Source organism: Malaclemys terrapin, chromosome 11, assembly GCF_027887155.1.
Source record: "Malaclemys terrapin pileata isolate rMalTer1 chromosome 11, rMalTer1.hap1, whole genome shotgun sequence".
Classification (NCBI taxonomy): domain Eukaryota; kingdom Metazoa; phylum Chordata; order Testudines; family Emydidae; genus Malaclemys; species Malaclemys terrapin.
Window position 1 is genome coordinate 49,591,453 of NC_071515.1, and position 13,021 is coordinate 49,604,473.

The 13,021-nt window shown below is 40.5% G+C and overlaps 1 protein-coding gene across 3 annotated transcripts in view; it reads left to right on the forward strand.

Annotated features, from left to right (window-relative positions):
• Positions 1-13,021, forward strand: part of ACVR1 (activin A receptor type 1) — a 97,092-nt gene that overhangs the window by 36,294 nt on the left and 47,777 nt on the right. For 2 of the 3 annotated variants that reach the window (XM_054044182.1, XM_054044184.1), the window contains exons 1-2: positions 4,528-4,562; positions 8,108-8,181. In XM_054044182.1, coding sequence (XP_053900157.1) covers positions 4,543-4,562; positions 8,108-8,181 — 94 coding nt within the window. In that variant the 5' untranslated portion in view covers positions 4,528-4,542. Of the gene's footprint in view, positions 1-4,527; positions 4,563-8,107; positions 8,182-13,021 lie in introns of those variants that run through there. The other variant, XM_054044183.1, reaches the window with a different exon arrangement.

The following is a 13,021-nucleotide window of genomic DNA, read 5'->3' on the forward strand; positions in this document are numbered from 1 at the left end:
TTATGGATAAGTTTTGATCCCCATCATTTTGCGTGTAAAGTTGGGATTGTTTTCCTATGTGTGTTACTTTGCATTTACCGAAATTGAATTCATCTATTTTGTTTCCCAGTGTCCCAGTTTAGTGAGGTCTTCAGTCAGCTTTGGACTCAACTATCTTGAGTAATTTTGTATCCTCTGCAAACTCTACCACCTCATTGTTAAGGCTACGTTTTAGTCACTGGTATTTTTAGTAAAAGTCATGGACAAGTCACGGGCTGTAAACAAAAATTCACGGGCCCATGACCTGTCCATGACTTTTACTAAAAATACCTGCCCGGACTAAAACTTGTGGGGGAGGGAGGGGAAGAAGGGGTGGTCAGGAAGCACTGGGAGTTATGGCCCAGGACCCCCACTAGTGCTGGGGGAGGGTGGGGGGTTGGTTGGCAGGGGGTTCCTACCCAGTTCCCTGTCCCTGCAGCTCCTAGGCAGTGGAGGCAGGGGCCAGGGCAGGGACTCCACTGCTCCTGCCACAAGCGCTGGCTGCCGCAGCTCCTATTGGGCGCAGAGACCCCCTCTGCTGCCTATGAACTGGAGGGGGGCCATGCCAGTGGGAGCCAGGGAGCCCCCCACCCTGAGGTAAGTGCCCCCCGCACTCCCCAACCCCTTGCCCCTAGCCCTGAGCCCCTGCCACACACCATTCTGAGAGTTTCTTTACTGCCTGCAACCTGTCCGTGACTTTTACTAAAAATAATTGTGATGCAATCTTAACCTTGCCCATGATTGTTTAGTTTGCTTAAGAGCCTTTGATGAGGGACCTTGTCAAAGGCTTTCTGAAAGACCAAGCACACTGTAGTGACTGGATCACCCTTCTCCATATGCTTGTTGACTTTGAAGAATTCTAATAGATTGGTGAGGCATGATTTCCCTTAGTAAAAGTCCTGTTGACTCTTCCACAACATATCATGTTTATCTGTGTCTGATAATTTTTATTCTTTACTATAGCTGCAACCAATTTTCCTCGTACCGAAGTTTAGGCTTACTGGCCTGTAGTTGCCAGAATTGCCTCTAGAGCCTTTTCTAAAAATCAGTGTTTCATTGGCCATCCTCCAGTCATCTGGTACAGAGGCTAATTTTAAGCTATAGGTTTCATACCCATGTTTTGAAATTTCATTCCCCCCCAGAACTCGTGAACATTATCTAGTCCTGGTGACTTATTACTGAATAAATAAATGTCAAGGTTCATATCCAATCTATTTGACAAAAATAAATCAAATAGATCATGGAAAAAACATGCGCTTGGATATTTGTGTGTACTTAGTGCAGTGTGTCATCCTCTTCAGCAAAAGAGAGCACATATTAGGTAGACTATGGTAAGCATTTTCAGTGATCCTAACTTAAACGTGCTGGAATTGGTTTGTCTGCATTGGTTTGTGGTAGGTTGATAACACTGCTCTACAGCCAAAATGCTTCTGAAATAAATGTAGTCAAACTTTACTAATTCTGGGTCACTGAGAACGAAAATGATGCTTAAAATTGTTGATTGGCTCTAGTTTTCAAAATATGCAATTGGGTCAGTATATACGACCCTTGACTTGGGAATGGCGGAGGATAAGTGAGTTATAAAGGGAAGGGATCTCAATTTAAACCAGAAATGACTAAAATACATCTTTGACTGGATCTATGAATAAATCTATGACTGGGTTTGGACAATACTTGCTTTTTAGGCAAAACAATGAATGATGCAATCTGAAGCTGGTATTGCGTCATACATGATCTGAATTACATCATGTTATTCCTAGAAGTCATGGATGATGCAATCATAACGAAGCTTACATCATTCTGCTGAACAAATTGCCCTATATCCGCTCTAGAAATCATACAGTGTTGTGCTCTTATTTGTCAGTGTTTGATTTTGCAAAGGGACACATTTCTGTTTAGCCAAAGTGAGCAGAGATGCCTCGTACTTGTGCGAACAGTGCAGATAACTTCTGCTACGTTTGTGGTGAAGTGACCTTTTGCATCACAAAAGCGCAGTATAACCACTATGGTTAAGAAAGCCTATCACCTTTATTTTGGCTGCAAAATTGGAGATCAGGACAAGAGGTGGGCCCCACACATATGCTGCAACACTTGTGCAACAAATCTTCGCCAGTGGTTGAACAGGAAAAGGAAATCTATGCCTTTTGCAGTGCCAAAGATTTGGAGAGAGCCAAGAGATCATACCAGCAATTGTTACTTCTGCATGGTGCCTCCAGTTGGGAAAGGTGTGTCAAAGAAGAAAAAGTCGACTGTGCATTATCCAAACATTCCATCAGCTATACGCCCAGTACCCCACGGAGAAGGATTGCCGGTTCCTGATGCACCAGAATCATTCTCACTTGAGTCAGACAAGGAAGAGGATGAAACTTCTGGTCCTGAACCATCAATGTCACAGGACCCACATTTTCTCCCATCCTCCTCCTCTGAGCCACACCTCAGAACACAAGGTGAACTGAATGACCTTGTCAGGGATTTGGAACTACCCAAGAGTAAGGTAGAGCTGTTTGGGCTCCAGACTACAGCAGTGGAATCTCCTGGCAGGTGATGTTAGGGTTTCCATGTTCCATGACCGTCAAAAGGCTCTTGTCCCATTCTTCTTCATGGAAGGTGATCTTGTAGCCTGCAACAACATCGATGGTGTGATGGCAGCCCTCAACATCTTTCACGATCCAGATGAGTGGAGACTATTCATTGAAGACAAGTCTTAAAGCTGTTTTACTGCATAATGGCAATGTTTTGCCATCAATTCCAGTTGGTCATGCAGTCCATATGAAGGAAACCTATGACAACATGAAACAACTTTTGAGTGCATAAACTATGACCAACGTCAGTGGCAGCTTTGTGGCGATTTGAAGGTTGTTGCTCTCTTGCTTGGTCTGCAGACTGGATACCCAAAGTACTGCTGCGAATGGAATAGATTTCTCTGTGAATGGGATAGTCGTGCAAGAGATTCTCACTACGTTAAGAAAGATTGGCCACTCCGACAGTCGTTGGAGCCTGGGAGGAAAAGTGTTCAGCATCCACACTTGTTGAATCAAGGAAGATTTTGTTACCACCCTTACACATCAAGCTGGGTCTGATGAAGAACTTTGTCAAGGCCATTGACAAAACACAAGCAGCTTTCAAGTACCTCCGTGGAAAATTTCCAAGGTTAAGTGAAGCTAAGATAAAGGAAGGTGTCTTTGTTGGTCCTCAGATTCGTGAACTTCTTCGAGATGATGCATTTGACCATGCACTGCGTGGCAAGGAAAAGACGGCAGTTAGCGGCAATACATTTTCTCAGAAACAACAAGGCAGACAACTACAGGTTGTTGATGGAAAACCTCCTCGAGGCATACAAAAGCCTTGGTTGCAACATGTCACTAAAGATACATTTTTTGCACTCTCATCTAGATTTTTTTTTTTTTCACCGAACTGCAGAACAGTGAACGGCGAGCGAATTCACCAGGACATTGCGACAATGGAGAAACGCTATCAGGGCAAATGGAGCCCATCAGTGCTTGCAGACTATTGCTGGAGAGTGACAAGAGATGCTCAATTTAATGAATACAAGAGACAAGCCAAGAAGCGCCGAGTAGACACTGAATAGGACTAAACTATGTACATAATAGTTTTTTGCCTTTTTGTTTCATTATCTAAATAAAATTTATTATCCTTTTGCTGATTTTTAAAGTGTTACATAAACAGGACAGGTGAAATATTATCATGTAAAGCAACCATAAACACATGAAAAGACCTAGGTTTACAATTTATGATTAAAACTCTACTGTCTACACAATATACATAGACATAAAATGTAAAAACTTAAATATCTTAGAAATGGTAGCCAATCAGTTGTTTTAATTGTCATGTTTGAATTCAGCACATCAAAATACATAATAAATAGCACATTTTTATCTCTGAAACAGATGACTTCTCAAATTGTAGACCAGTGTAACCTAACAAATACCAAGACAATAGAGCACTGGCTTACATGTAATCCTGTTGGAGCACTGTCATGGGAGTCATCTTTGATGTTTATTGATAAAAGGTGCAGTTTATTGGTTGTAACTGCATTTAAAAAAAAACCAAAACAAAACCACAAATATGTCTGATTCCTGCAGGTGAGCAGTCGCAGCTGTCTTCCTTCAGTTCTCTACACTTTCAGACTCAGGAACAGTAGTTCCTTTGTCAGGTTTATCTCTGCAGCAGGAAATGTTTAATCTAAAACTTCAAGAGTGGCAAGGATGTCCTGGAAAATCAAAGCTGAGAAGTCAGTCAGCTAGCTGGAGATGGGATTGTGTGGCTGAGGTGCTTATCGGAGGATAAGTCTCAAGTGACAGATCATTTGAACAGAAAACAGCACTGAGCTGCTCTGAAGCTACACATCTTGGACTGCTGCCACTTCTTTCCCCCTCTCCCTTACTCCCTACTTTTCCAGCCGACACATCAGAAGTCTGCTCAGCCAGCAGATACAACCCTCTGCGCTTTGGTATTTCTTTTATAAACCTTTATATCCTAATCACTGTGAACGGTCTGTTTTTGATGGATACATTTCTGTCGAGGTAAGAGGTAATCTGTGGAACCTCCTTCGTTTGTTTTTATTGTTGGCGTCTGATTGTGGAGCAGATTTATAAATGAGTTTCTTTCTTAGTTTATTTTTAACTAGCTGAATTAACAGGCTAACAGCAGATACTTCATTCTCTGAGCAAAATGGCAACCAGCAAGGGATCTTGACATCCCTTCCAAAGTTTTTGGCAGGCTTTCAACTGTATAAACACAGTATGTTGGCTGGAGCCGGATAACCACATACAATGAGAGAACAGATCTCTGGTTCTCTTGCTTACTGGAGTCTAATTTTATTATTTGGAATTTGTTTTTTGTTCTTATTGGAGCAGAGACAGATCTTTATAGAGAACAAAATTTTTGCTAAGGCTTTTGATGAGATTTTTTTTGTAGCCGTGTTGATGGGTTGCTTCTCAAAGTCCTTCCTCCCCCCCGCCCCCACCCCTTTCTTTCTCTCTCTCTCCATCTTTCAAAGGAAAATCAGGATTTCATTAAGGTTTGAGGCTCACATTCTAGCTCTCTGCCCCCTCTGCCTTACAACGATAGCAGGCAATCCAGTCAGTTGTTGTGGAGTAACTCAGTTGTGAAGCATTGAGGGCCACAGTGGTAATTGCCAGAAGCTCAAGGGCTGTACCTAGTCTGCATAAACACGGCATAAAATATAATTGTCAAATACACAGGGTGGTTTTTTTTTGTTGTTTTTTTGTTTTTTTTTTGTTTTAGAATACCATTAGTATACACAGCACTTCACAGGACATATAGGCAAAATATGCTTTGAGGCTTTCAGGAGAAGGAATGCCATGGGAATTGTTGCAAAGAAGCGGAGCCTAGAGTTATTCGTATCTGCTTTCCCCATGAGATAGCCACATTATAAAATGCAGATTAGAATGCTGTGATTGACCTTTTTGTTCAGATTTATAATAGAAAAGGCCTGTTTTTAAATAAGCATGTCCAAAGAGGTTTATATAAATAGATGCCCTCAAACAGATCTCTGAATGTTGGTCAGTCAGCAGGCTTTATTTATTTATTTATTTTATTTTTAATGTTAAGAAATACTTAAGTTGTGTCTAGAATACTTTGAATCTGAGTGCTGTTGGAAAGCGGTGAGATCTAGTGAATGGTGACCTGGGTTCTGTTCCTGGCTCTAACACTGGCCTTCTGGGTGAACTTGAGCAAGTCACTTCACTTCTCAATGTTTGTTTCCATGTGTAAAATGGCAAGATTGATACTTACCTCCTTTTTTTTTTTTAAAGTGCTTTGAGATACATTATTGACAGTTGCTATATTATTAGATCAACTGGTTCTTCTGGCCTCCTTTTTTGGGCTCATCTGAAAATGACTCTCTAAACAGCATGATGGTCTGGGGATGAAAAATAATCAGATGAACTTTTCAAAGTTTATCCATTCACCATTAGGGAAGAAACTGTCATTCATGTTACCTGAACATTTATTGTCCTTCTGTGTTTATGCTTCAAAACGAAATGTTTGGCTGCATACAATAGTGAATGAGGACCAATATTGACTCTTACCAAAGAGAGGAACAAAAACTGGAAAAGTTCTGTTTCTCAAGAAACTGCCAAACTATTAAGTCATGAGTGCGTGTTTTTGAAGAGGTGTTTTTGGGGGGATAAAATAACTTGCTGTCTTCCCATTGTCCCCTTTTCTTTTTGTATCTTAATGTTTCTTCAGTATCTCTTTTGCTGGTCTGCAAAATGCCTTTCATGCTCTTATTTCTAATGTCTTAACCCACTCTTTCCTCAATGTTCCCTTTTTCCTCATTTTGTTGATTTCCCATTTTAATTTTCTCCTTCAGTGTTTGTTTGCTTTACTCTCTTCCTCTATTCCCATGACTGTCTGACAGCCTTTTCAGGATGTGGGTCAGTACATGTCCTACTCCACTTCTAAAAGAGGCTGAGTGTTGTGAATTTTAGTTCACTCTCTTCAGTTGCAGGGTAACTCCCAACCCTGTTCTAATAGTTTGCTTCAGGGTTGCTGGCTTAACCAACTCCATGTGGTGGAGCAGCATCACTAGAATCAATTTTTTTCGGTCTGTGCATTTGAACCTTTAGTCTCCTGAAAGAGGCATGTGTACTGTACCACCCTTGTCCAGGTGTGCAGAAATTTTTCTGGGTATGGTCATCAAGAGAAGACTTGCTTAAAATGTCAGTTCAAATAAGACCCAGTGATGGAATGGTGGGGGAAGAATGTTCTAGTCACATCCATCAATCTGCACAAACTTCTTTATGTCAAAAGTCCCTTCCAGCTATTTAAAAGTACTGAAATTTTTAAGATTGGTTGGCTGTCTTTTGAGTCAGCTTTCTGCCAGGTAAAGCTTCCCCATACCATACCCCTATTTCTGTATTAAGTCACTAGTAGCCTGGGTTAAAAAAGGCAAGTTTTTCATGAGAGAGAGAGAGGTAAATGAAGGTACTAAGTCTTCCAAATTTGATCTACTCAAACAGAAATCACTTCCAAGAAACTAAATAGGGACTATAACACACTTCCATTAGGATAGTCCTAATCATTCGCTCCCTTGAATAGAATAACTTGTCTTAAACAAGCTATTGCCTCCATTTTTTATTAGAAGTGTATGAAGTTTGTTAATGCCAGAGATTTAGCATTGGAAAGAAAGGAGACCATTTTGATGGAAAACACAAGTCATTGCTATGGAATAGGTGTTTTTTCTCAGAAACCTGTTAATATATTTTCTTTGCAGTGACAGTCTGATCTTATTTTCATGTGTGTGAGAAGCGAAACCAGCAATTTGTGTGGGGAAAAACTAATGAAATACAGGAAATCTAATAAATTCACTTGTATCTAGAAACTATGAACATGCTGGAAATACCCCTTAGTTCTCTCACTAGATGCAATTGTTTTAATGTTTAGTAGCAGAGGAATAGTGTTGGGGTCACTGGAATGGAACCCTTCACAAATAATGCAGAATACAACTGGAAATTTAATTACTAAGAATAGTTGCTCAACTATGGAGTGCCCTCTTCCCTTCTAGCAACTTCCTCTGTTTTAAAGAAAATCTAATAAATAGTGGGACTTGTCCACCAGTGTTCTATGGCTTCTGCATTGGCAGGCAGTGCCCCTTTTCTGACAGATCTTCAACTTAAAAACATTTGTACAGTGTGTATTAAGTTCACAGTAATTTTTTTTTCTTTTAAATCTTACTGGTTTGGTTTGAAAGCCTAGAAATTCAAGTGTGTGCCAGACAAGATTTGCTTTCAAGAGTTTGAATCTGCTTAGCTAAAACAGTATTGGAACAGGCTTTATACCCAGTAGCCTGGTCCTTGAGTTGTTGTGTACCTACAGTACAATACCAATGCTATTTCTGTGATTCCCCTTCTCCATCCCCATGTAAGAATTGCTGTGCAATTCGTGTGTGTGTGTGTGTGTGTGTGTGTGTGTGTCTGGTTGTCGGTGTGGTGTGTTTTTGTTTTTTTTTGTTTTGTTTTTTTTTAATAAAGCCTACTATAGAAGAAAATCCAACTGCTTAGCCATTAAAGTACACTTATTTTCCCTTTTGCTCTTTCTCCAGATCTACAATGATAGATGGAGTTATGATTCTTACCGTGCTGCTGCTGCTGGCTTTTCCATCACCAAGTCTGGAAGGTAAGTAATGTGAATTACAGTGGGTTAGTGCAGCAGCTATTAACTCCTGAAGCACCAGACTCAAATACAGTTTTAACTATGAATCTGGTCCTAGTCTACTCTAGTTCAGTGTTCTACCCTTATACATTGACAGCTGACAAATTCTTCTTGGGAGTGATGTTTGATTAATGTTTCAGTTGGGCATTCATAGATGAGATGTGTGAGGGCTTCTCAGCTGGAAGTACGCAGAAAATAACTGATTGGTGCTCATGCCAATGAGGGTGGAAGAGCATCAATAGTTCAGATGAAGGTCTAATAACCTCTGGACAGATGCTGCTCTGCTCCCTCTAACCTGAGTCAATCACTGTTGCTCCTGTGTTTGATTACTAATGTCTTGAGCCATACTGTGTTGTTCAGTTTTAACTGCACCCGTTCTTGTCCAAAGTAATTTAGGACCGTGCATATGGAAATGCATGTACTTCATTCTTCTCTTTTTTTTATAATTAAAAAAGATTTTTATTTTGGAAACCTAAAAAAATCTTAGAATCTATATCCGTAACTTTCTCTGCACACCTATTGACAGGTAGAAGTGGGTGTTGTGGAAATATTGCAGGGCAAGGTGAATGTAGGCTCCAATCCAAAGCAAAGAGGAGAAGGGGGGGAAAAAAGTGGGAAAGTGGTTGTAAACTCTAAGCCTATCAATAATACAAGTACTTTGTCATTGTTTTAATGACTCTCCTTTTCTAATAAAAATCTACATTTCAAGCCTCAAACGTCTTGATGGTGTGACTTCAACAAGAGTATGATGAAGTGTTCTGCAAGGAAAGAGTTAAATCCGTAGTGGGGGTCTTCCTTTTTTCTGAAAATTGCTGCTGTGCTGATCCTAAGAGTCATGGGACCATATGCATGGTGTGAGAGGCATAGCTGGCTGCTGGGGTGAATTTAGAGTTGCGCGTTTGGAAGAAGAATGGACCGTATATCCGGATTGTTCATCACCCTATATAAATTGAGCAATTACACATGTGAACCATGTTGTTTTGCGCTCAACTGAAATGTTGAGGTAAACTTGTCCCATAAATTTTCAAAGAGTGTCTGTAGTAACTGTGTCTCTCTTGTCGTGGAGTTACAGATGATGTAGCATGTGCAGAAAATTAGTCCTGCATTTTTTCTTCTCCCCACCACCTTTCTTTTTTTCCCTCTTCGTGGCTGATTTTTGTTTTCTGTATACTGTATGACTGCTGGGATGATATACTGCTTTATTTTTTTCCTGACTTAAACTAATAGTAAAAGTGGTCTTGCTTTTTTCTTAAGTTCTGATGTAAACAAATATGGAAGGATGTTCAACAAGAAAGCTTAGTGGAACCCATGATGCATCTTGGTTTGTATCTGTTTGCTCATGTAGATACCTGATCTTGCAGAGGCCAGGCATTCAATGATCTCATGAGAATTAACCACTTTGTTTCTGAACACTTTGTCATCACTTCCTTTCATGTTAGTAACATAAAGTAGGGCTCACAGAGTGAGTCAAAGGTACATAAGAATGCCCGCAGTGGTTGAGACCAATGATGCATCTAGCCCATATCCTGTCTTCCAGCAGTGGCCAATGCCAGATGCATCAGAAGAAATGGTCCAACCCTGTTGTCCAATTCCAGCCAGAGTGGATTTGACCTCCTTGTAATTTCCTTAGTCCACTTTCCACACATGTGCTTGGGCCATAATTTGGTGCAGAACTGATAGAACTGAATGCCCATGAGTTCTGGGGCAAAAATTCCCTTTACTCCTGTCTGCCTCCTAATTTTGAATGGCTATGAAGTCTGCTACTAGGCCATAGCACACTTTTTTTTTAATTGGGGTTTGCTGGAGTGGGTTAGCTTAGTTCTGCCCCTTAGTCTAAATCTACAAAACTGCAATACTTCATGTTTGGCATGAGAACATCCTTAGGTTTTGCAGCAGACCTGGCCAGCTTTCTAGTGGCAATACCCTTGCTCATACCTCCACTGCAGTTGTAGCCTGATTCTTGAAGTGCCATTAAGCCTTGCTGTTACAGAAAAGCAGGGTAGGGTCATGTGCATGCTTCATACAAGGTCCATATTTAATATTCAAGATCTATATTTTATGGTAGGAACAAAACAAGGTCTCTCAACAGGAGTTTCTTGTTAAAAGAAATGCTTGATGACCTGGAGTAGCTTCATATCCTCTTAACCATCACTTTCACTCGCCTCTTTCTCGATAGAAAACTGGTAGTAGACTTTAATTTTTGGGCCTGCCTTTGAATAGCCTGTCCGATGCTGTAGCAGTGCTTCAAGAGGCAAGAGTGCATTTGCAAGTTAATAGTAGAAAAGCATACGAGTAATTTCCTATACCCTTAACCATGAATTTTAAATTAGAACATTATGTCTGAGGCAGAGGATGAAGATGCTAAAGTAACGATTGTTAGGCTTGCTGTTGGTATTGTGATGGACAGTTTTTTGTCAGGGTGATGGTATGTGGTACTGAATTTACCTATATCATATATTGTATTTTGCTATAGTTAGGGTCCTTTGTTTTCAGTTTTTATTTTAATTTAATTTCTTTCCCAAGAATTTATTGGTGTTTATTACTACAACAAAAACAGGTGAAAATAGTGGAAAAAAGTAAGTTTTTTTTCTGGGTAAATATTGGGGTTTATTTTCGTGGACAGAAGGACGGGGAAAAAGTATTTGGTAGATTAATGCTTTGATGAATGGAATTCAATGTAGTTTGCTGCAGAACTAAAACAGAACTCAAAACACAATGCCACCTCTAAGTTTAAGAAAACAATACATCTCTAATCCCCCCAACAAAACTTTTCATTTGAATGAACAGTTTACAGTTGTAGACTTGTAAATATTTATAGGCTAATAGTTCTATTTAATAATTGGGCCACACAATTTGCAGTGCATACACTCAACTTCATCCTTTTCTCCTGCTTTTGTTTAAAAAAAACAACAACAAACTTTTGAATACTTCCTTGTGTTTTGAAACGTTTTCTGATACAGATTTTCATTTTCTTCCCATTGTAGGGTCAGATCTTTAAACTATTATCTGCTAACACCTTAAAATGTGTACATGGTGGGTATGAGATTCATCAGTACATTCAGATGTACTTCAGAGCTTGCATGTGTGCCTGTTTGTGTGTAACTTCTAGGCTAATATGTAGCATTACTTCAACAGGCAGCTTTGCATATACACACAGACTAATGTATTATCGTAATACATATCTCATGCAATGTATTTATTTTCCTAATAAAACAAGTTATTTTTATGCTTAATATAAGAGTAGGGGGAAAATCGGGGGAGGGGGAAACTGAATAATACTTGTAAAACTCAGGATTTTTTCAGTAAAAATTGTTTTAAACAGAGAGCAAAGGGGCTTAGCTATATTTGACTTTTTGGGGGAAAGCAAGAAGTGGTATGGGAGGGTCTCATCTTTCCTGAAAGATTCCCACAAAACATAGTGAAGGTATGAATATATGAACTTCTTGACTTTCCTCCCCATGTGTTTTAGTTTCTCCTCTCACTCAGATTTTCTTCATGAGAACTAAACTAGAATTTTATGGGAGCCTAATTAATCACTTGAGATTGCCTCAGGTGGGCTCTACCTGTTCCAATTTAGATATGTCTAGCCATTCTTCACCACCGCCACTACCACCATCAAAATAAAGTCAAAGTATCACTGTTGGATTATAGGAGTTCTGTGACCTTGACGTGCATGCTGTGTTTTCAAAGGGATAGGGGGAAACCCCATTTTACCTCATAAATACAAATCTACTTTTTTGCCTACATGGCTATCTCAGAAAACTGGGTGCTTTTAAAATGTTTAATATGTCTTACCCTTTCTGTAAATGCTGGTCCTGTTGAGTTGACTGAGAAGTTAAGGGTATTGCTACACTGCAATGTAAACCCAGGGTTAGTGGGACTTGAGTTAGCTGGCCCTGGGTTAGAAAACCCCAGAGCTTGAGCATCTGCACTGATTTTTAACCCTAGGTTAAGATTTTTCTAACCTGGGCTTGAATATGGGGCTGTGGTGTCCACAGTGCAGCTTGAAGACCGGAGTCAAACCAACCCATATCCCAGACTCCCTAGTGGCCACCTGGAATTTGGCCGCTCAGGCCCTCTGTCTGTAGTGCACTGTGAGGGAAAACTTGACTGCCCACCCTGCACATTTCAGGAAGCTTGAACAGCTGGCCCACACAGCTTGCCAGCAACATGGAGGAGGCACCTTTTCAAGAAGTTCTCTTGGTTTGCTCTGTCACTCCTGTGTCAGGAAACAGGAAGAGCTTCTGTGTGATGCTGGTAGATGTTTCGATGGCACTTTCTGACCCACCAAAGGTACCTGACACAGCTTATGGAGGAGGAGAGAATGAGGCGTACCCAGGCATGACTGACTTGAATGGGTTGATGTTGTGCATTACACTTGGTACAGCTGCTGATGCCCCCTTCATACACTGTGCTTCTGGAGCAGGGCCACAAGCACAGACTGGTGATCTCACATAATCATGCAGACCTGGGATGACTAGCAGTGGGTCCAGAACTTTTGCATTAAGGAAGATCTATTTGTAGAGCTTTGTAAGCAGCTTGCCCGAATCCGCCAATAATAGAGATACACAAAGGAGGGTACCCTTCCCGCTCCAGAAGCGTGGTGCTATAGCAACCCTGGAAACTTGCTATGCCAGACTGCTATAGGTCTGTTGCAAACCAGTTTGTTGTTGGAGAGTTGACTGGGGGTAAACCACATACCTGACTGTCTCAAACCTCCGCTTCCACTTTACCCAAAGTGGTAGCCATAAAAGATATTCCTGGGATAATTGCTGGCTTTGAAAGAATGGGGTTTTCAAACTGT